Raw genomic sequence first — 23580 nt, 5'->3', positions numbered from 1 at the left:
TAGTGCTAAATACGGCTGCTAGAATCCTGACTAGAACCAAAGAATTTGATCATATTACTCCAGTGCTAGCCTCCATACACTGGCTTCCTAGCAAGGCAAGGGCTGATTTCAAGGTTTTACTGCTAACCTACAAAGCATTACATGGGCTTGCTCCTACCTATCTCTCTGATTTGGTCCTGCCGTACATACCTACACAAACACTGCGGTCACAAGACGCAGGCCTCCTAATTGTCCCTAGAATTTCTAAGCAAACAGCTGGAAGCAGGGCTTTCTCCTATAGAGCTCCATTTTTATGGAATGGTCTGCCTACCCATGTGAGAGACCAGTGGCGTGCCGTGGGCCTGGGGCCTGGGCCTTCAGTGAGGTCCTACACAGTCCCACCCGAATTAATCCACCTCTTATTACCATCATTATGATGCCATGGCTCTAGACACTATACATTTAGACAGAAACGCAGTATAACCAGGCGTTGCGTCACCTTGAAATTGACATTTTTATTCAGAGAATTGCAGGGAAAGTGTATAATACAGTACAGTTCAACTAATAGGCAAGAACATAGTCAAGTGCAACAGAGTTATATTAATATTCTTCTTCTATCCATTTGTGGTCCACAAACTTTGAGCTTTAAGTCCAAAAAAATAAATAGAAGAGTCTTTGGTTGTGTGTAGTGTCTGATGTTGCCAGGGAACAGCACCCTCTTCAAAGAAGTAGAAGCTGAAGATCTCCTGGATAGCCTCCCTTTGCTGCGTTGTTGGACCCCATCCTGGAAACTTCCTGCAGAGCAGCAGACTTCTCCTCTGGCACACGGCGGTGAGCTGCAGATCCCCTCCTGGTCCTCATGTCCAACCTCATGAAGTTATGCAGGACACTGGTAGCCTTCACACACCTGAATTCCTCCAGGAGGCAGTCCCAGATGGCCCTGGTCACCTAACCTTGCAGAGCCCGACATGGGAACTGTAGGAAATCATTTTGAAAGAATCTCCAGTTACAAGGTATCTGTAGGAATATGGAAGATAATGTCATTATTAGACAACACCAGGTCATTGTGGATTACTAAAGTATAAAATCCCTGATAACAAATCATGATAACATTGGATTGATGGATGCATGTGCACACGTATGTGTAGCATGTGACAACAGCAGGATCATATCACGTATAGCATCACAAATAAATACATAAATGAGAAATGTTACTACATGACGTCACATCAAAATCAGAACGATTGGAAACGAATAAAAAATGTTATATATAGAGATTTTATTTTTTCATTAACTTTTCATTTCATTCATTTTTTTAAGGTACAGAACTGCAAAAAAATTGTCACACGAACAAAACTGATTTCAGGTGTGTAGGGAGGTAATAGTTAATAGTAATAGTTAATTGGGTGGAGGATGAAAGTCAAGGAAAGCTTGACTGTATATGGCAAATAGAGGGTGCTGCTATTGTAACAGTTTTGCTTCCGTCCATCTCCTCGCCCCAAACTGCACCTATTCACTTCACACACGGAGCATTAAAAAGATCGCGTTTTGACCACGTGCTTTAAGGCCAAAACGGCGTTCCATACAGAACTACCTCGTCCCCATACCACTCCTCCTCCTGTATGTCCTGCTCACCCACCAGGAGGGTCCACTGAAGCTCCCTTGTCTTCTCCTGGATCACCCAGGGTGCCGGTGAGGGCTGGCAGACCATCCAAAATAGAAAAAGCAAGGAAATGTATAAACAATGTGTTTATTGCTTAAAACGCCGTTTTGCAAGGAAATGGAAATGTATATGCACATAAGCACATTTATACATTTCCTTGCTTTTTCTATTTTGGATGGTCTGCCAGGAGAAGACCATATTTGAGCAATAACAGACAAACTGCATTTGCATCGGGAATGGAATTATTTTAGTTGCCCATTTTAAATGGTTGGTGTTGAGCATGCTAGTGGAGTTGTCTTTCAGTTAAACTGCAGTTAATGTTACGTGGGAAGACCGCCGCCCAGCAGTCTGGCAACGCCACAAGATGCCCCAGCGGGAACTAGGAAACCGAAATTTCCTGACTTGCAATCTGGACGTAATTAAGTCGGACATGGCCGTGTTTCCAGGTAACCTTCCGGTTACTAGCCCAACGCTCTAACCACTAGGCTACCCTGCGGCCCGAGTTACAAGTGTATGACTGGATCTCCGTTCTCGAATGTTCCATAAAGGCCTGGTTCATCACTGCAATACTAGGCGACAGCACTCTGACAGAATATTACATCTCTCATTTCCAAAAGTAACATGAGTATTCTGGAGTTTCTTCTCGTTCTATTGCTAAATATCAACACAGGTAACATTTAATATATTATCTATATTTATTGTGTGGAGGAATCTCTTTTGATTTTGGACTTGAACTCTAGAAATAATACTTTGTGCACATAAAATGGGTATTTGGAAAAAGTTTGATTTTAGGCAGCAAATGACTTACTGATTTAATGTTTACTTTTGTATATAATCTACCTCACTTGCTTTGGCAATGTTAACATGTGTTTCCCATGTCAATAAAGCCCCTTGAATTAAGACAAAAAGTGAGTAAAAAACACCCTAAATATGTTTAGAACTACAACAAATTAACTTTCTTCTGTCGATTCTGGGTTTTATAATGTCACAATTCCAACCCTCCTCCTTTATCCGGGCTTGGGACCGGCAAAAGTGACCCAAAACAGACACTGGCGGAGTTAGTTTTTTATTTGATTATTTACGTTATATTTTTAGTTTAGTTTTTATACATTTACATCCCGCACTGAATGTAAACCTGGGCAGAAATCAGTTCCGGCGGCTTCATTTTCAGTCTGGACGTGGAGGGGTGAACATCTCCTCTGGGCCGCCTGTGAGTGCTTTGGGACGGTGTGGGGCCCACGGCAGCACCCGCTGCTCGTTGAGAAGAGTAAGAACGATAGGTGCTTTCACGTCAGAGTCTCCAATAACACCAGAAAAAGTCGCTAGATTTGTCGCTAGTCGCTTTTTTGAAAAAGTCTCGCTAGAGGGGTCTGAATAAACGCTAAATATAGCGACAAAGTCGCTAAGTTGGAAACACTGCCCACATTAGCTAAACATGAATATACTGTAACTTACCACACTGCAAATGCGTGTATTACTAGCACATATGTAAACATAATCAGATAAGAGATCGGTTCCCAATTTAGCCTTAACATTAAGGTCTAACGTTAAAAAACACAGCGACAACTGCCTTGTTCAGGGGCAGAACGACATGTTTACCTTGTCAGCCCGGGGATTTGATGTCGTTTACCGCCCCAACGCTGTAACCCACAAGGCTACTTGCCTCTCCAGAAACCACCTACTTTGGCCGAGAACCAATCAACAGTAAGTATTGTTCAGGCCTGATTCTGAAGAGGTGGTTTAAAGTCGCAGTGATATATATTAAGCAGCATTATTCAGCGACTGCGCTGTGAAAGAAGAAGGGAAACTTTCTCTCTCATTTTCAAAAGGAATATGAATATTCTGGGTTTTCTTCTCATTTTATGGCTATGCATCACCATAGGTAACCTATTCATTACATTGTGTGGAGACATCTCTTTTGATATTGGAATTAAACTGTAGAATGTAAACTTTGTGCACATAAAATGGGTAATTGGAAAAGTTTTTATAGGCAGCAAATGATTTACTGATTTAATATGTACATTAATGACTGTCAGTGAAATGCTAAATGTGAACCTGTTCCTCTCTCATTAGGAATCAGGGCAGAACCTTCAGTGGACCAGTATGGGTTGAAGGGGGATTCAATATGTCTGGCTGTTGCAGAACCTCCTGAGATGATCAACGGACTTCAATGGAGGAAGGACAATGATGTAATATTTGGAGACAAAGAGATCTCTCCTAAATACAAGGAGAAGGTGGACTATAACAATGATAACCATTCTCTGTGTATTAAGAATCTAATGGAAACTGACAGTGGAATTTACATGGTAAACTACAGGAAACATTGGAAACAATCAACTACTACATATAGACTGTTAGTGGAGGGTGAGTTTTCTAAGGCTTCAGTTCTGGTCATTTGCTGTACATTTAATGTTTCTGATCAGGTTCAATAATGAATGTAGGACTAATAATTATCTGTCTCTTCTTTGGTTCTAAAAACTGTCTCTAATATAGATCATGTTCCCAAACCAGTCATGGATGTCACATCTCTCTTCAACACAAGTGTGGGTTGCTGTGATGTCACAGTGAACTGTTCAGTTAAAGATGGCTGGATGTTGTCTGTCTGTGACAGCGGTCAGTGTACACTGTCACAACAGTCTCCGTCACTAACCGGTGGTAACATGACCATCTCCGTATTGACTGGAAGGATCCAATGCACCAGCAGCAACCACGTCAGCACACAGACCATCTCTCAACCCATGGACGACTGTAAGTACCATTTAGCCTCCACCTTCACTGTGTACCTCTATCACTGTTTAATAACCTACTAATAATATCAGATGAATTCAAGTTAGGTCAAAGTTTTGACATCATTATTGTCATTCTTCTCTAGTTAAGATTGGAATAATTCTGCCTGAAACTATCATTGTATGAACACTGTTCTTAATCTGTGTGTGTGTGTGTGTGTGTTTGTGTGTGTGAACTCAGGTAGTGGTAATGTGAAAGCCTCAGTGTTACCAGTTGGCACCATTGTGGGTTGTGTTTCTGGTACTGGTATATTACTCCTAGTTGCTGTGTTTCTTGGTGTTGGATACATCAAACATACCAGAAGACAGAAAATCTCTAAAGAACAAAGTCAACTAGAAGAGGTACCTGCTCTGTCATTCATTCATCTATGCATTATACTAGACAATAGTTTTAAATAACAATCATTGTAATAATTTAAATGTTGTAATGTTTCATCTCCAAACAGGTCATTGTTCCAAGAGCAGTGAAGACTTCACCAGGGAGAGAAGAACCACACCACTCTCCTGACCAGAACCACAGCACTCTCCTGACCAGAACCACAGCACTCTCCTGACCAGAACCACAGCCCTCTCCTGTCCAGAACCACAGCACTCTCCTGTCCAGAACCACAGCACTCTCCTGACCAGAACCACAGCACTCTCCTGACCAGAACCACACCACTGTCCTGACCAGAACCACAGCACTCTCCTGTCCAGAACCACAGCACTCTCCTGTCCAGAACCACAGCACTCTCCTGACCAGAACCACAGCACTCTCCTGACCAGAACCACAGCACTCTCCTGACCAGAACCACAGCACTCTCCTGACCAGAACCACAGCACTCTCTTGACCAGAACCACAGCACTCTCCTGACCAGAACCACAGCACTCTCCTGACCAGAACCACAGCCCTCTCCTGACCAGAACCACAGCCCTCTCCTGACCAGAACCACAGCCCTCTCCTGACCAGAACCACAGCACTCTCTTGACCAGAACCACAGCACTCTCTTGACCAGAACCACAGCACTCTCCTGTCCAGAACCACAGCCCTCTCCTGTCCAGAACCACAGCCCTCTCCTGACCAGAACCACACCACTCTCCTTTCCAGAACCACAGCACTCTCCTGTCCAGAACCACACCACTCTCCTTTCCAGAACCACACCACTCTCCTTTCCAGAACCACAGCACTCTCCTGACCAGAACCACATCACTCTCCAGAGATACAGACTGTCTACTTCACTGAGAAGAACCAGCACCAGCAGAACATCTCCAAGTTGAAACAGGAAGCGCTTCTCCAGACATTAGACCAAAAGAACAGAATAACTGCCTCTGAACTGCATCATCTCATTGAGTCACTGAGTTACATCAGTTCTTGACCTTTTACAGAAACCACGGGACATTGCACCACCTAGTGGACATCAATAATACCAGCAGAGTAAACCTCATGGCTTCATTCATCAACATGTGTCTAGATTCATCAACATGTTGGGAAGTTGTTTTAGACCAAGATATTTACATGTTCTAGTATGTGTTATTACTATACCACAAAGCCCACGTTTTTCCAGATTTGTCCAATCCTAAATGAACCCCTTGCTCAGGTTTACACCACATTGATTGTAGGATCAGATAGGTGTACCAGTCAGCAGTAACATTAGTATTAGTTCCACCTACCCATCAATGTTGTGTATATGAGAGGGTAGACTTGACCTAGTCAGGCGACTGTAGATGGATTCTTTGACACATTAATTGTATGGTAAACAGTTGAGGGACAGGGCTGGAGAAATGTAACCACTCTCAAATGTATAGGCTATGGATGCAAGGACTGACCATCCATGATATCAAAATTATAATTTTAACCATGTTTAAAACTTCTTATGGCTGGGGCAGTATTGAGTAGCTCGGATGAATAAGGTGCCCAGAGTAAACTACCTGCTACTCAGTCCCAGAAGCTAATATATGCATATTATTAGTAGATTGGATAGAAAACACTCTGAAGTTTCTAAAACTGTTTGAATGATGTCTGTGAGTATAACAGAACACAAATGGCAGGCAAAAACCATAGAAAAAAAACAACCAGGAAGTGGGAAATCTGAGGTTTGTAGTTTTTCAACTCATTGCCTATCGAATATACAGTGTCTATGGGGTCATCTTGCACTTCCTAAGGCTTCCACTAGATGTCAACAGTCTTTAGAACCTTGTTTGATGCTTCTACTGTGATGGAGGGGGGAATGGGAGCTGAATGAGTCAGAGGTCTGCCAGAGTGGCATGAGCTTACCACGCACGTTCACGTGAGAGGTAGCTTGCGTTCCATTGCATTTCTACAGACAAAGGAATTCTCCGGTTGGAACATTATTGAAGATTTATGTTAAAAACATCCTAAAGATTGATTCTATACTTCGTTTGACATGTTTCTACGAACTGTAACGGAACTTTTTGACTTTTCGTCTGCTCGCACCTCATGAATTTGGATTACTGGGATAAACGTGCGAACAAAAAGGAGGTATTTGGACATAAATGATGGACTTTATCAAACAAATCGAACACTGGGAGTGCATTCTGATGAAGATCATCAAAGGTAAGTGAATATTTATAATGTTATTTATGACTTATTTTCTGACGGATATCTGTATGGCTGGTTTTGTTATCTGAGCGCTGTACTCAGATTATTCCATTGTGTGCTTCTTCAGTAAAGCTTTTTCGAAATTTGACACAGCGGTTGCATTAAGGAGAAGTTTATCTAAAGATTCATGCATAACACTTGTATTTTCATCAACATGATGAGTATTTCTGTAAATTGATGTGGCTCTCTGCAAAATCACCGGATGTTTTGGAACGACTGAACATAACGCGCCAATGTATACTGAGATTTTATTTATATAAATATGAACTTTATCGAACAAAACATACATGTATAGTGTAACATGATGTCCTATGAGTGTCATCTGATGAAGATCAATGGTTAATGATTCATTTTCTCTCCATTTCTGCTTTTTGTGACTCCTCTCGTTGGCTGGAAAAAAATGGCTGTGTTTTCTGTGACTAGGTGCTGACCTAACATAATCGTTTGGTGTGCTTTCATCGTAAAGCCTTTTTGAAATCGGACACCGTGGCTGGATTTACAGAAAATCTATCTTTAAAATGGTGTAAAATACTTGTATGTTTGAGGAATTTTAATTATGGTATTTCTGTTGTTTTGAATTTGGCGCCCTGCACTTTCACTGGCTGTTGTCATATCGATCCCTTTAACGGGATTCAAGCCATAAGAAGTTTTAACCAGTTTTTCTTTGCAATTACATTGTTTACTACAATGAAGTAAAGCAGCTTATATTTTGGGGTGTGATGGGGTACGGCAGTTATACCTCATGAGGTATCAACATGCACTTTTGCTTTTTTGTATCTTGGCCATTTTGATGACCTGTTAACCTGATGACGTGTTGATCTGTTGACCTGATGTCCTGTTGACCTGATGACCTGTTGATCTGTTGAATGTGCAGCCTTGAAGGAACCTGTAAGAAGTGTGAATGATGTAAACACACCTTGCTGTTTCAATGTACCTGTTGACTAGGAATATGAAAAAAATGAATCAATATAAATCTTTAAAAGTCTGATTTAACCACTAGATCAATCAATCAATCAAATGTATTTATAAAGCCCTTCTTACATCAGCTGACATCACAAAGTGCTGTACAGAAACCCAGTCTAAAACCCCAAACAGCATGCAATGCAGGTGTAGAAGCATGATGGCTAGGAAAAACTTCCTAGGAAAGCCAGAATCTAGGAAGAAACCTAGAGGAACCAGGCTATGAGGGGTGGCCAGTCCTCTTCTGGCTGTGCCGGGTGGAGATTATAACAGAACATGGCCAAGATATTCAAATGTTCATAGATGACCAGCAGGGTCAAATAATAATAATCACAGTGGTTGAAGAGGGTGCAACAGGTCAGCACCTCAGGACTAAATAACAACAACAGAATAACAGAATAACAACAAAAATCCAGAAAAACGCATATCAAAATTGTTATAAATTGATTTGAATTTTAATGAGGGAAATAAGTATTTGACCCCCTCTCAATCAGAAAGATTTCTGGCTCCCAGGTGTCTTTTATTCAGGTAATGAGCTGAGATTAGGAGCACACTCTTAAAGGGAGTGTATAAAAGACACCTGTCTGGAAGAAACGTAAGCACAAAAACTGTTGGTTGGGACCTTCATGAAATAGGTTTCCATGGCCGAGCAGCCGCACCCAAGCCTAAAATCACCATGAGCAATGCCAAGGGTCGGTGGTGTAAAGCTCGCCTCCATTGGACTCTGGAAAAGCGTTCCCTGGAGTGAGGATTCACACTTCACCATCTGGAAGTCTGGGTTTGGCGGTTGCAAAGTGAACACTACCTGCCCCAATGCATAGTGCCAACTGTAAAGTTTGGTGGAGGAGGAATAATTGTCTGGGGCTGTTTTGAATGGTTCAGGCTAGGCCCCTTAGTTCCAGTGAAGGGAAATCTTAATGCTACATCATACAATTACATTCTAGACAATTCTGTGTTTCCAACTTTATGGCAATAGTCTGGGGAAGGCCCTTTCCTGTTTCAGCATGAAAATGCCCCCGTAAACAAAGCGAGGTCCATACAGAAATGGTTTGTCGAGATAGGTGTGGAAGAAGTTGACTGGCCTGCAGAGAACCCTGACCTCAATCCCATCGAACACCTGCGAGCCAGACCTAATCGCTCAACAGTGCCTGACCTCACTAATGCTCTTGTGGCTGAATGGAAGCAAGTCCCTGCAGCAATGTGCCAACATCTAGTGGAAAGCCTTCCCAGAAGAGTGGAGGCTGTTAAAGCAGCAAAGGGAGGACCAACTCCATGTTAATGCCCATGATTTTGGAATGAGATGTTTGAACAGCAGGTGTCCACATACTTTTGGTCATGTAGTGTAGCTACCAGTGTCTTCCAAACTCAGAGGAAGGACAAGGCAGAGTAAAAAGTATCAGGTTATTGGTACAGAGATTATAAATACTTGTGTCCCAGTTAAAAAGATGACTGCTATCTATTTGTTTTATTGAACCTGTATTTAACTTGGCAGGTCAGTTAGGAACAAATTCTTTAAAAAAGACGTATGACTTTGATGGCTTGACAGATCAAATGTGTTAAAGAATCCATATACGGTGGCCTAATGAGGTCAAGTCTGACCTCTTATATACACAACATTGATGGGTAGGTGGAACTAATACCATGTTACTGCTGACTGGTACACCTATCTGATCCTACAATCAATGTGGTGTAAACCTGAGCCAGGGGTTCATTTAGGATTGGACAAATCTGGAAAAACGTGGGCTTTGTGGTATAGTAATAACACATACTAGAACATGTAAATATCTTGGTCTAAAACAACTTCCCAACATGTTGATGAATCTAGACACATGTTGATGAATGAAGCCATGAGGTTTACTCTGCTGGTATTATTGATGTCCACTAGGTGGTGCAATGTCCCGTGGTTTCTGTACAAGGTCAAGAACTGATGTAACTCAGTGACTCAATGAGATGATGCAGTTCAGAGGCAGTTATTCTCTGTTCTTTTGGTCTAATGTCTGGAGAAGCGCTTCCTGTTTCAACTTGGAGGTGTTCTGCTGGTGCTGGTTCCTCTCAGTGAAATAGACAGTCTGTATCTCTGGAGAGTGATGTGGTTCTGGACAGGATAGTGCTGTGGTTCTGGACAGGATAGTGCTGTGGTTCTGGACAGGATAGTGCTGTGGTTCTGGACAGGATAGTGCTATGGTTCTGGACAGGAGAGTGCTGTGGTTGTGGTTCTGGATAGGATAGTGCTATGGTTCTGGACAGGAGAGTGCTGTGGTTCTGGACAGGAGAGTGCTGTGGTTCTGGTCAGGAGAGTGGTGTGGTTCTGGACAGGAGAGTGGTGTGGTTCTGGACAGGAGAGTGCTGTGGTTCTGGACAGGAGAGTGCTGTGGTTCTACTCAGGAGAGGGCTGTGGTTCTGGCCAGGAGAGTGCTGTGGTTCTACTCAGGAGAGGGCTGTGGTTCTGGCCAGGAGAGTGCTGTGGTTCTGGTCAGGAGAGTGCTGTGGTTCTGGTCAGGAGAGTGCTGTGGTTCTGGTCAGGAGAGTGGTGTGGTTTTCCTCTACCTGGTGAAGTGTTCACTGAGTTGTAAACTCTTGGAACAATGGAGATGAAACATTTAAATGATCGTTATTTAAAGCTATTGTCTAGTATAATGCATAGATGAATGAATGACAGAGCAGGTACCTCTTCTAGTGAATGTTGTTCTTTAGGGATTTTCTGTCTTCTGGTATGTTTGATGTATCTGACACCACATAACTACAGCCACCAATAACAAGAGTAATCCACCAATAACACCACCCACAACTAGTAACACTGAGGCTTTCCCATCCTCACCACTACCTGAGTTCACACACACACACACACACACACACACACACACACACACACACACACACACACACACACACACACAGATTAAGAACAGTGTTCATACAATGATAGTTTCAGGCAGAATTATTCCAATCTTAACTAGAGAAGAATGACAATAATGATGTCAAAACTTTGACCTAACTTGAATTCATCTGATATTATTAGTAGGTTATTAAACAGTGATAGAGGTACACAGTGAAGGTGGAGGCTAAATGGTACTTACAGTCCTCCATGGGTTGAGAGATGGTCTGTGTGCTGACATGGTTGCTGCTGGTGCATTGGATCCTTCCAGTCAATACGGAGATGGTCATGTTACCACCGGTTAGTGACGGAGACTGTTGTGACAGTGTACACTGACCGCTGTCACAGACAGACAACATCCAGCCATCTTTAACTGAACAGTTCACTGTGACATCACAGCAACCCACACTTGTGTTGAAGAGAGATGTGACATCCATGACTGGTTTGGGAACATGATCTATAAGAGACAGTTTTTAGAACCAAAGAAGAGACAGATAATTATTAGTCCTACATTCATTATTGAACCTGATCAGACACATTAAATGTACAGCAAATGACCAGAACTGAAGCCTTAGAAAACTCACCCTCCACTAACAGTCTATATGTAGTAGTTGATTGTTTCCAATGTTTCCTGTAGTTTACCATGTAAATTCCACTGTCAGTTTCCATTAGATTCTTAATACACAGAGAATGGTTATCATTGTTATAGTCCACCTTCTCCTTGTATTTAGGAGAGATCTCTTTGTCTCCAAATATTACATCATTGTCCTTCCTCCATTGAAGTCCGTTGATCATCTCAGGAGGTTCTGCAACAGCCAGACATATTGAATCCCCCTTCAACCCATACTGGTCCACTGTTGGTTCTGCCCTGATTCCTAATGAGAGAGGACCAAGATCACATTTAGCATTTCACTGACAGTCATTAATGTACATATTAAATCAGTAAGTCATTTGCTGCCTAATATCAAACCTTTTCCAATTACCCATTTTATGTGCACAAAGTTAACATTCTACAGTTTACTTCCAATATCAAAAGAGATGTCTCCACACAATATAATGAATAGGTTACCTATGGTGATGCATAGCCATAAAATTAGAAGAAACCCCAGAATATTCATATTCCTTTTGAAAATGAGAGATAAAGTTGATCCTCTTCTTTCAGAGTGCAGTTCGTTAATAATGCTGCTTACTAGAGTTCACTTCTACTTCAAACCAACCACACTGAACAATACTTACTGTTGATTGGTTCTCTGATGTCACATCACAGTCATTGGGTCACATCAGTTCAGCACATTACTCAGATACTGTGGGGGACATTGCACCACCTAGTGGACATAAATAATACCAGCAGAGTAAACCTCATGGCTTCATTCATCAACATGTTGTGAAGTTGTTTTATACAAAAATCGTTGTATTTGCTAGTATGTGGTATCATTATAACAGAGCCCACATTTTCCCAGATTTATGGTCAATCCCAAATGAACCCCTAGTTCAGGCTTACTCTATAAATTGTAGAATCAGATAGTTGTACCAATCAGCAATAATATGGTATTAGTTCCACCTACCCATCATTGTTGTGTGTTTGAGAGGGAAGACTTGTATCTATCAAGACGAAGGAGATGATTGTGGACTACAGGAAAAGGAGGGCCGAACACTTCCCCATTCACATCGACTTCAAGTTCCTTGGTGTCCACATCACCAACAAACTAGCATGGTCCAAACACACCAAGACAGTCGTGAAGAGGGCACAACAACACCTTTTCCCCCTCGGTAGACTGAAAAGATTTGGAATGGGTCCTCAGATCATCATAAAGTTCTACAGCTGTACCATCGAGAGCATCCTGAGCGGTTGCATCACCATCTGGTATGGCAACTGCTCGGTATCCGACCGTAAGGTTCTACAGAGGCTAGTGCATACGGCCAAGTACATCACTGGGGCCAAGCTTCTTGCCATCCAGGACCTCTATACTAGGCAGTGTCAGAGGCAGGCCCAAGTCATGGACTGTTCTCTCTGCTACCGCACCGCAAGTGGTACCGGAGCGCCAAGTCTAGGTCCAGCATAAGACTGCTGAACAATTAATCAAATGGCCACCCAGACTATTTACATCGACCCCCCCCCCCAAGTTATGATTTTAAATATGTGTAATTCTGTGTGGTTAGTTAGGTATTTAGTCAATAAATAAACCCAATTTTGTATTGCTGATTCAACTTGTTAGCCAGGGTTCGTGCAGATAACTAAGAATTTACAACTTTCAGATGAGACTGAATTAAGATGACGATTAATATTGACTGCTATTGATGTAAAATATTACTAGGTCTTTAAGAGTTTATTCGGAAGATAACAGCTCTATAAATATTATTTTGTGGTGCCCGACTCTCTAGTTAATTACATTTACATGATTAGCTCCATCAGGTAATATTAATTACGGATAAATTATTTTATAGAATAGCATGTCATATCACTTAATCCGGCATAGCCAAAGACACAATAAAAGTATATAGACTGTTTATACTGTATGTTTGTTTATTCCGTGTGTAACTCTGTTGTTGTTGTATGTGTCGAACTGCTTTGCTCTATCTTGGCCAGGTCGCAGTTGCAAATGAGAACTTGTTCTCAACTTGCCTACCTGGTTAAATAAAGGTGTTCTCAACTAGCCTACCTGGTTAAATAAAGGTGTTCTCAACTAGCCTACCTGGTTAAATAAAGGTGTTCTCTACTTGCCTACCTGGTTAAATAAAGGTGTTCTCAACTAGCCTACCTGGTTAAATAAAGGTGAAATAAATAAAACTCTCCAGAGATATTCGATCGTGTTCAAGTCCGGGCTCTGTATGGGCCACTCAAGGACATTCAGAGACTTGTCCCGAAGCCACTCCTGCGCTGTCTTGGCTGTGTGCTTGGGGTCGTTGTCTTGTTAGAAGGTGAACCTTCGCCCCTGTCTGACGTTCAGCGCTGTGGAGCAGGTTTCATCCTTCTCTCGATCCTGACTAGTCTCCCAGTCCATGCCGCTGAAAAACATCCACAGAATGATGCTGCCACCACCATGGTTCACCGTAGGGATGGTGCCAGGTTTCCATCAGACGTGACACTTGGCATTCAGGCCAGAGAGTTCAACCTTGATTTCATCAGAACAGAGAATCTTGTTTCTCATGGTCTGAGAGTCCTTTATGTGCCTTTTGGCAAACTCCAGGCCTGATTTTTGTTCTGACATGCACTGTCAACTGTGGGACCTTATATAGACAGTTGTGTATCTTTCCAAATCATGTCCAATTAATTGATCTTACCACAGGTGGACTCTAATCAAGATGGAGAAACAGCTCAAGGATGATCAGTGGAAACAGGATGCACCTGAGCTCAATTTTGAGTCTCATAGCAAAGGGGCTGAACACTTATGTCAATAAGTTATTTCTGTTTTTAATTTTGAATAAATTAGCAAACATTTCGAAAAACATGTTTTCACTTTGTCATTATAGGGCATTGTGTGAAGATTGATGAGGGAAACAATTTATTTAAGCATTATTATAATAAGGCTGTAACGTAACAATATGTAGACCAAGGGAAGGAGTCTAAATACTTTCCTAATGCGCTGTTTGATCTCTGTACCAATAACCTGCTACTTTTTACTGTGTCTTGTCCTTCCTCTGAATTTGGAAGATACCTGTTTGTTGGAACAGAGATGTTAAAAGTATACTTCTGTGGGACTTGAAAGGGGCAATCTAGGATTCATAAAACAACAAAGCGGTCACCATAGCGTTAGGAATTAGAACAACAACAACAGTCACCATAGCGTTAGGAATTAGAACAACAACAACAGTCACCATAGCGTTAGGAATTAGAACAACAACAACAGTCACCATAGCGTTAGGAATTAGAACAACAACAACAGTCACCATAGCGTTAGGAATTAGAACAACAACAACAGTCACCATAGCGTTAGGAATTAGAACAACAACAACAGTCACCATAGTGTTAGGATTTAGAACAACAACAACAGTCACCATAGCGTTAGGAATTAGAACAACAACAACAGTCACCATAGCGTTAGGAATTAGAACAACAACAACAGTCACCATAGCGTTAGGAATTAGAACAACAACAACAGTCACCATAGCGTTAGGAATTAGAACAACAACAACAGTCACCATAGCGTTAGGAATTAGAACAACAACAACAGTCACCTTAGCGTTAGGAATTAGAACAACAACAACAGTCACCATAGCGTTAGGAATTAGAACAACAACAACAGTCACCATAGCGTTAGGAATTAGAACAACAACAACAGTCACCATAGCGTTAGGAATTAGAACAACAACAACAGTCACCATAGCGTTAGGAATTAGAACAACAACAACAGTCACCGTAGCGTTAGGAATTAGAACAACAACAACAGTCACCATAGCGTTAGGAATTAGAACAACAACAACAGTCACCATAGCGTTAGGAATTAGAACAACAACAAAGCAGTCACCATAGCGTTAGGAATTAGAACAACAACAACAGTCACCATAGCGTTAGGAATTAGAACAACAACAACAGTCACCATAGCGTTAGTAATTAGAACAACAACAACAGTCACCATAGCGTTAGGAATTAGAACAACAACAAAGCAGTCACCATAGTGTTAGGAATTAGAACAACAACAAAGCAGTCACCATAGTGTTAGGAATTAGAACAACAACAACAGTCACCATAGCGTTAGGAATTAGAACAACAACAACAGTCACCATAGCGTTAGGAATTAGAACAACAACAAAGCAGTCACCATAGTGTTAGGAATTAGAACAACAACAAAGCAGTCACCATAGTGTTAGGAATTAGAACAACAACAAAGCAGTCACCATAGCGTTAGGAATTAGAACAATGGGATATTGTTCTATTTAATGGGATCTCTATGGTGGTCACCCCGTCATTTGTTTGTTAAACAATAGAGGTATAGGGCTGGAGAAATGTATAGGCTGATCTATGGATGCAAGGCTTTGGAACACAATTCCTATGTAGGACACCATTTTCTTTCTTTATAATGCATTTGTGTACATTGCACGAATTTCAGTTTGTTGTCGCTAATGTTAGCTAAGCTAGCTAGGTGGCTAACATTACCTAGGCTAGGGGTTAAGGTTAGGGATAGGGGTTAAGGTAATGGCGAGTTAACATGCTAGCTAAGTAATTAAAGGGTTAGGTTAAATAGTTAAGGTTAGGGGAAGGGTTAACTAACATGCTAAGTAGTTGCAAAGTAGCTCAAAAATAGTAATTAGTTGCAAGGTAGATTATTAGCTAAAATGCTAAAGTTATCCATGATGAAATTCAAACACACATCATCTGGGTTGCTAGATGTTTGAGTTATACACCCAACCATCCTCCCTCCTATCGTTTCTGTCTTAAATAACTTACTGTCTTTATCTGTGATTGAAATGCACTGTTTACAAAATAGTGTAATGCACATGAAAAATAAACTTTTCTTGTGCCTGTCACAAATGTCTACTTCACAATAATCTGTGACACTGGATTACAACACCCTCTGAGTCCTTCTCATTGTTCCAGAAGGAGAGCAGCTTGTTGCTTACTGTTCACCTTCCTTTTGTCTCACATGTACACATCCAGACTGATAGACATAGTTTTAGAATTAACCAATAGATGGAGAAAAACATCAACTGCATTGTATGAAATATGTTTGTGTGTGTTCAAGTTTGTGTAAACTATTGTAAAGTATGAGTAGTAAGAAATGACATATATATTTATATGTATATTTTGTAAATGTTATGTAGCTACAAGTACATTGAAAGTGATCAAGTCATTTAGCTTTTCCTCTAGGCACAGCTGCTAGGCACTATTCCTTTATTGGACTCTTGTCACGTTCTGACCTTTATTTCCTTTGTTTTGTCTTTATTTAGTATGGTCAGGGTGTGAGTTGGGGTGGGCAGTCTGTGTGTGTTTTTCTATGTTGGGGTTTTGAGTTCAGCCTAGTATGGTTCTCAATCAGAGGTGTCGTTAGTTGTCTCTGATTGAGAATCATACTTAGGTAGCCTGGGTTTCACTTTTGAGTGGTGGGTGTTTGTTTCCGTGTGAGTGTTTGTTGCCACACGGTACTGTTTCGTTCATGTTCACGTTTATTGTTTTGTATTTCATATTGTTCAGATTATGTCTTAAAATAAACGTTATGGACACTTACCGCGCTGTGCATTGGTCCTCCGATCCTTCTCGCTGCTCCTCCTCCTCAGAAGAGGAGGAAGAATGCCGTTACACCTCTCCTGTATTTTACAGAAAGTATTTGATTGAATTTCAATGACAGAGACACATATAAAATGAAGGGGAGACAGAGAGAAGGAGGTACAGAGTAGGTCTGGTAGGTGCCAGGACTCGTACCAACACAGGCCGGGAAAATCTACATATACCAAGGCAGCAGCCTTAACCACAAGGTCAAGTTCAGAACCCGGTACTATTTTTAATTAGACAGGATGTGGAGCAATTCCACAAAGCATTGCATTGACTGTGTAATCTTGAATTTGAACAGTGATGGTTCAATTAATAATTTATTTCAGTTCATTGATTCAATTCATAATTTATTCATTTTTGGGGGTAAAAACAAGAACTTAATAAGTTTGACATTCACCATTCCAAAAACACAAATAAATGTGACATTCAGCATTCCAAAAACACAACCGAAGTGTGATATTCAATATTCCAAAACACTAGTTGCATTAAACTGAGACTTAGCGATATGACGTTGCCACGACCAGCAGAATGAACCACAGAATTTGTAGATAAGCGCAGAGCAAGACATTGTACTCACAGAGTATATGTTTGATGTGAAGGGTGTGCTTCACATCAAAACATGCAGAGTTTAGCCTCATGCTTCAATGCTCTTAGTTGTTGTTGAAGTCGACCCGACACGGCTCTCCCTTTAAGCAAATATACACTGCAGATAATACTAAATTAAATGTGTTCAATATTTGTCCCATGGTATTACAGCATATCATACAAAATGCTGGTCAATTGGGTGAAGTCCATTCAGTGTTGCTGTCCTGGTTTCTGCACATTTCTGTGAAGTGTTTTTTTACCTCAGGAGGGCCCAGTGGTTCTGGCCTCACCTCTGCTGAAACATTCACTGTGGTGTCAGCGACTTCAACAATGAATTCCTAAAGATGAGACATTACAATAACATCAAATCTTAATTCAACAAAGCTTACAAAGTAAAATAATAAAATGAAAAGAAGCCATTTCACAGGAAGTACCTGAGTTGAGTCATCTTCTTTTGAGGATATCCATCTCTTGATCTTGTTAATGGCCATTATGGTGACTGCCAATCCAACACAGACAATCACTGATCGAACAATATTGGCCGCAATGGTCCTGACTGATAATGCTGAAGCTTTGGCATCCTTCTCACCAATACCTGAGATCAGTGGTGGAAAAAGTCCCAATTGTCACACATTTAATAAAAGTAAAGATACCTTAATAGAAAATGACTAAAGTAAAAGTGAAAGTCACCCAGAAAAATACTACTTGTGTTGAAGTTTAAAAGTGTTTGTTTTTAAATATACTTAAGTATCATAGTAAATGTAATTGCTAAAATATACTTAGGTATCAAAAGTAAAAGTACTTTCAACATTTAAGCAAACCAGCCAGGGGTACTCTCCAACACTCAGACATAATTTACAAACGAAGCATGTGTGTTTCGTGAGTCCACCAGATCATAGGCAGTAAGGATGATCAGGGATGTTCTCTTCATAAGTGTGTGAATGGACCATTTTCTTGTCCTGCTCTGCGTTCAAAATGTAACGAGTAGTTTTGGGTGTCAGGAAAATGTATGGAGTAAATAGTACATATTTTTTTTTTAGGAATGTAGTCAAGTAAAAGTAAAAATTATCAAACATATAAATAGTAAAGTATAGTACAGATACCCCCCCAAAAAACTACTTATATAGTACTTTAAACTATTTTTACTTAAGTACTGTAACAGTTTTCTTCATCTGAAGGAGAGGCGGACCAAAATGCAGCATGGTGGTTATTCATGTTTTTAATAAAGACAACTATACATGAAATAACTAACAAAAACAAGAAATTTGAAAACTCAAAACATACCCAAATCTAACTGCCTGTAGCTCAGGACCTGAAGCAAGGATATGCATATTATTGATACCATTTGAAAAGGAAACACTTTGAAGTTTGTGGAAATGTGAAACTAATGTAGGAGAATATAACACATTAGATCAGGTAAAAGATAATACAATTTTAAAAAATACGCATTTTATATTTTATTTTTTGTTCCTTCTTTGAAATGCAAGAGAAAGGCCGTTATATCACTTAGGAGTCTAGTCGCAGTTTTGATGTTGTGTATGTGTATATACAGCAGTATATGTGCAATGGACCATTGCATTACTGTTCAAAGTGTTGTATCAAGTCTGCCCAAATGTGCCGAATTGGTCAATTGTTACATTTTCAAGTACGTAACTATGGAAAACATACAAAAATGATATGGTAATAAAAAATATATGTTTACACACTCCCAGGAATGTCATACATGAAGGATAATTAGTTTCCCTACAGACAATAACTTTCACACATCTAGATGGGCGGGGTTCAAACTGTAGAGGTTCAAACTGTAGAACCCAGTTCCTACATTTGATTATAAAAATGTATCGATACAAAACTATGCTACATTTTTATCTCTGGGACCCTCAGGGTGACAAATCATAGCAAAATTACTGAATGTAAGTACATTATTTACCTTCAGAGATGAATGTATCAAACCAGTTGCCGTGATAAAAGTGTTTTGTTGTTGTGCACTATCCTCAAACAATAGTATGGTATGTAGCTACTGTAAATGAACAGTGCAGTTAAATTAACAATAATTTAACCTTTCTTGCTCATATAAGACATATCTATGTCCTGGGAAATGTTCTCTTGTTACTTACAACGTCATGCTAATCACATATGCGCACGTTAGCTCAAGTGTCCAGCGGGGACACACCGATACCATAGAGGTTAAGAACAAATTCTTATTTACAATGATGGCCTAACCCCCGGCCAAACCCGGACGATGCTGGGCCAATAGTGCGTCACCCTATGGGACTCCCAATCACGGCCGGATGTGATACACATGTATCATATCGTTCAAACAAAAGTCCTTGCAGCCAAGATTACAATAAATAATTCCAAGTAGATGTTTGTGGTTCTAATTCCAAAAAATATATCCACAGGGAAAAGCACACAAAGGATATCAGAGTTATATGCTTAGAATTTTCATTTATTTAGTTTATCAACACCCAATGTTTTGACTAGGATTTTTTGTTGTTGTTGAAATTAGTAATTAAGTTATTAATTAAAAAAATACAGAGTCAAAACATTGGGTGTTTAAGACCTGGCTCTAAATAAATAAAAAGACTAAGCATATAAGTTTGACATCCTGTAGATATATTTTAACAATGTGTGATATCGCATCATTTAGTATTAAACAATGACAGAGGTATTACAGAATGACTGTACATTATCAACATGAGGTTCAGCTTCTAACCTCGCGGGTAGATCCTTAAATGAACGCTAGAATGGTACTTACAGTCCTCCATGGGTTGATAGATGGTCTGTGTGCTGACGTAGTTGCTGCTGGAGCATTGGATAGTCCCGTTCCCATTGGAGATGATGATGTTGACCTCAGACAGAGACATTAACTGTTGTGACAGTGTACACTGTCCCCAGCCACAGACAGACAACAGCCAGCCATCTTTAACTGAACAGTTCACTGTGATGTCACAGAGTCCCACATTTGTGTTGAAGAGAGATGTGACATCCATGACTGGTTTGGGAACATGATCTATAAGAACCAATGGAGTTGGGAAAGAGATACCTACATTCATGAGTGGTCTAGAGAATACAGTTAAAGAAACAAAAAGGAAACTACCAGCACAAAACTCACCCAGCACCTTTAGTCTGTATGTGGTAGTTGAATATGTCCAGTCTCTCTGGTTAATTGCACTTATTATGTACATTCTACTGTCTGTGTTCAACAGATTCTTTATACACAGAGAATGGTTCACAGAGTTATAATCCACCTTTTCCTTGTATTTAGGAGAGATCTCTTTATCATCAACTATTATATCACTGCCTGTCTTCCATTTAAGTCCCTTGAGAATCTCAGGTTCTGCAACAGCCAGACATATTGAATCCCCCTTCAACCCATACTGGTCCACTGTAGGTTCTGCCCTGATTCCTAATGAGAGAGGAACAGGTTCACATTTAAATCAAACTTTCAACATGTTTTAAAGTACAATATCTCATCCATGGTTTGTGTTCAGATCACACATGTTCAAAGTATCTCATCTATGCCAATCTATGGCTTGTGTTACAGAAGGATAAATAATTAGACCTAGGATTCCCAGTAGCTACATCCAAGTCCAAGAGGTATACCTCCTTTAACTCTAGAACTCATTACATGTCAAACTTATGAAGAGTTTAGATACCTGTGATGATTTCCAGCCAACAGATGTGTAGCAGAAACAGAGTTTTCATTTCAAAATATTGATGGATTAAGTTTGACTTCCTGTCTATGTCGAAACGATGAGACCGTGTGGTGGTAAACTACAAGTTGTATGCCTTTCAGGAAGTAAATAAGTGCTCTCTCAGTCAAAGTAGGGCATAGACCGTGGCTTACTAAACTCCCCTTCCCACTCAAAGCATTTTCTATACAAGAGCTTGTGGTTTATCAGAAACAAGGTGGTTTGTGCTGTGGAGGTTTGGTGGAAGGAAGTCCTTAGTGATGTGTTATCTGCAGATACACTGTACTGAGCATTGTTCAATATGTTAACATCTGAAATAGTGTAGTTAGTTAGAATTATGTTGAATAATTAAATGTATTTATCAATCTGACTCCATTATTCTGTGACTAAATGTAATAGGTCCTATGTGTCTCTGCCGGAACATCACACACACATTCTGTCATCGAATTATCACATTCTGTCATCTATCACATTCTGTCATCTAATTATCACATTCTGTCATCTAACTAGCACATCCTGACATCTAATTAACACATTCTGTAATCTAATTATCACATTGTTACCTTTCAGTTTGAAGACAGGAGAGGATAAGCAGCCAGCTCAACAGACGGATTCGCCCCCAGTCACTCTAAAAGGGAATTCCATTCCACATACAACACAGCAACACATGTCAAACTGTTCATCTCTTCATGACCTATTGATATAATCCATGCATGACAATTAAAAACTCCTACAATTACATTCACAATGTCAGGTCCAGTTTGAATCACTTTCAACCTTGAGGGCGGCGAGAAATTGGAGTCGTCTCACTGTAAGGGGTGGAGTCTCCGCCAATGTAATAATGGGAGGGTGAAAGTTTGTATGAATGAGCTGTTTGGCACCATGGTGCCCTTCAAAGCTCATCACTAAACTAAGGACCCTGGGACTAAACACCTCCCTCTGCAACTGGATTCTGGACTTCCTGATGGGCTGCCCCCAGGTGGTAAGTGTAGGTAACAACACATCCGCCATGCTGATCCTCAACACGGGGCCCCTCATGGGTGCGTGCTCAGGCCCCTCCTGTACTCCCTGTTCATTCATGACTGCACGGCCAGGCACGACTCCAACACCGTCATTAATTCTTCCGGTGAAACTGGAGGGCACGCAATTAAAGTAAATAATCATAAAAATTATGGATATTAAACATTTATGTACATACAAGTGTCTTATATCAGTTGAAAGCGTACATTCTTGTTAATCTAACTGCACTGTCCGATTTACAGTAGCCATTACAGCGAAAGCATGCCATGTGATTGTTTGAGGACGGCGCCCCACATCAAAATATTTTTCCACTGGCACAGGTTTCATAAATTCACAAATAGCGATTAAATATTAACTTAATTTAAACCAATTTCCTCTGATTTGTCATCCAAAGGGTCCCAGCTATAACATGTAGTGTCGTTTTGTTAGATAAAATCCTACTTTATATGCCAAAAAGTCTGTTAGATGGCACCATTGATTTGAGTAATCCACTTGTTCAACATGCAGAAAAAGCAATCCAAAAATCTACCGCTAACTTTGTTAAAACAAGTCAAAATATGTTTCTATTGACTCCTCAGATTCCCTAAAATGTAATCAAACTATAATATTTCATACAGAAACAAGTATGTTCAATAGGAAATCGATATTAGCAGGTGCGTCTTGTCTTCATCGCGCTCACATACACGAATTTCCAATAGTGGGTCTTAGTACTAAAACTCATTATTCTTACTCGTTTTGGAAGAAACAAGCCTGAAACCTTGAACATAGAGTGCTGACACCCTGTGGAAGCCATAGGTATTGCATATTGGGAGCTAGATTAAATTATTTACCTATACTTTCCATTGTAAGAGCATGGGCTCTCAAAAATTCATGGGCTCTCACAAATTCAAAGTGTTTTATTTCCAATGGTACCAATGATATGCATATCCTGGCTTCAGGGCCTGAGCAACAGGCAGTTTACTATCGGCATGTCAGTCAGGCGGAAATTGAGAAAAAAGGCCCCTAGCCTGAAAAAGTTTGCCGATGACACAACAGTGGTAGGCCTGATCACCGACAACAACGACACAGCCTATAGGGAGGAGGTCGGAGACCTGGCCGTGTGGTGCCAGGACAACAACCTCTCCCTCAACGTGATCAAGACAAAGGAAATGATTGTGGACTACAGAAAAAGGAGGACTGAGCACGCCCCCATTCTCATTGACGGGGCTGT

General features: G+C 40.6%; 2 protein-coding genes and 2 long non-coding RNA genes across 6 annotated transcripts; 1 reads left to right on the top strand and 3 right to left on the bottom strand.

Annotated features, from left to right (window-relative positions):
• Positions 1–469: 469 nt before the first annotated feature.
• On the bottom strand, positions 470–3331 carry LOC116374711 (uncharacterized). Its single transcript, XR_004210674.1, has 2 exons — positions 3242–3331; positions 470–996 (listed from the first exon to the last, which is right to left on the bottom strand). It is a non-coding gene; the product is annotated as an uncharacterized LOC116374711 (long non-coding RNA).
• Positions 3332–3718: 387 nt separating this feature from the next.
• LOC109894683 (uncharacterized) lies at positions 3719–6269 on the top strand. The gene is made up of 4 exons (XM_020488336.2): positions 3719–4006; positions 4136–4390; positions 4610–4770; positions 4875–6269. The coding sequence occupies exons 1-4, from the start codon at positions 3796–3798 to the stop codon at positions 4980–4982; spliced, it is 735 nt and encodes a 244-aa protein (XP_020343925.1). The 5' UTR covers positions 3719–3795; the 3' UTR covers positions 4983–6269.
• Positions 6270–8039: 1770 nt separating this feature from the next.
• Positions 8040–12637, bottom strand: LOC109894682 (uncharacterized). 2 transcript variants are annotated; one of them, XR_004210673.1, is made up of 6 exons: positions 12428–12637; positions 12099–12187; positions 11447–11737; positions 11065–11319; positions 10656–10811; positions 8040–10563 (listed from the first exon to the last, which is right to left on the bottom strand). It is a non-coding gene; the product is annotated as an uncharacterized LOC109894682 (long non-coding RNA). The 2 variants fall into 2 exon arrangements; XR_002255899.2 differs by lacking the exons at positions 12099–12187; positions 12428–12637 and adding an exon at positions 11932–12044 and having other exon boundaries at positions 9240–10563.
• Positions 12638–17037: 4400 nt separating this feature from the next.
• On the bottom strand, positions 17038–22245 carry LOC109894681 (uncharacterized). 2 transcript variants are annotated; one of them, XR_004210672.1, is made up of 6 exons: positions 21315–22245; positions 20771–21064; positions 20414–20668; positions 18940–18967; positions 18090–18250; positions 17038–17993 (listed from the first exon to the last, which is right to left on the bottom strand). XR_004210672.1 is itself a non-coding variant. In XM_020488334.2 (5 exons), the coding sequence occupies exons 1-5, from the start codon at positions 21361–21363 to the stop codon at positions 17847–17849; spliced, it is 906 nt and encodes a 301-aa protein (XP_020343923.1). In that variant the 5' UTR covers positions 21364–22239; the 3' UTR covers positions 17042–17846. The 2 variants fall into 2 exon arrangements, 1 of the variants encoding a protein (XP_020343923.1); XM_020488334.2 differs by lacking the exon at positions 18940–18967 and having other exon boundaries at positions 17042–17993; positions 21315–22239.
• Positions 22246–23580: the final 1335 nt, after the last annotated feature.

The sequence above is a fragment of the Oncorhynchus kisutch genome, linkage group LG7, assembly GCF_002021735.2.
Source record: "Oncorhynchus kisutch isolate 150728-3 linkage group LG7, Okis_V2, whole genome shotgun sequence".
In the NCBI taxonomy this organism is placed as follows: Eukaryota; Metazoa; Chordata; class Actinopteri; order Salmoniformes; family Salmonidae; genus Oncorhynchus; species Oncorhynchus kisutch.
This window is presented reverse-complemented; position numbering and strand designations above follow the sequence as displayed.

Coding starts and splice junctions, on each gene's coding strand:
- LOC109894681 (XM_020488334.2), bottom strand. CDS start 21,363: ATGAAAACTCTGTTTCTGCTACACATCTGTTGGCTGGAAATCATCACA. Junction 21,065..21,314: donor TTGGCTGGAAATCATCACAG/GTATCTAAACTC, acceptor CTCTCTCATTAG/GAATCAGGGCAGAACCTACA. Junction 18,251..20,413: donor CTATCAACCCATGGAGGACT/GTAAGTACCATT, acceptor CACTGATCTCAG/GTATTGGTGAGAAGGATGCC.
- LOC109894683 (XM_020488336.2), top strand. CDS start 3,796: ATGATCAACGGACTTCAATGGAGGAAGGACAATGATGTAATATTTGGA. Junction 4,391..4,609: donor CTCTCAACCCATGGACGACT/GTAAGTACCATT, acceptor GTGTGAACTCAG/GTAGTGGTAATGTGAAAGCC. Junction 4,771..4,874: donor AACAAAGTCAACTAGAAGAG/GTACCTGCTCTG, acceptor ATCTCCAAACAG/GTCATTGTTCCAAGAGCAGT.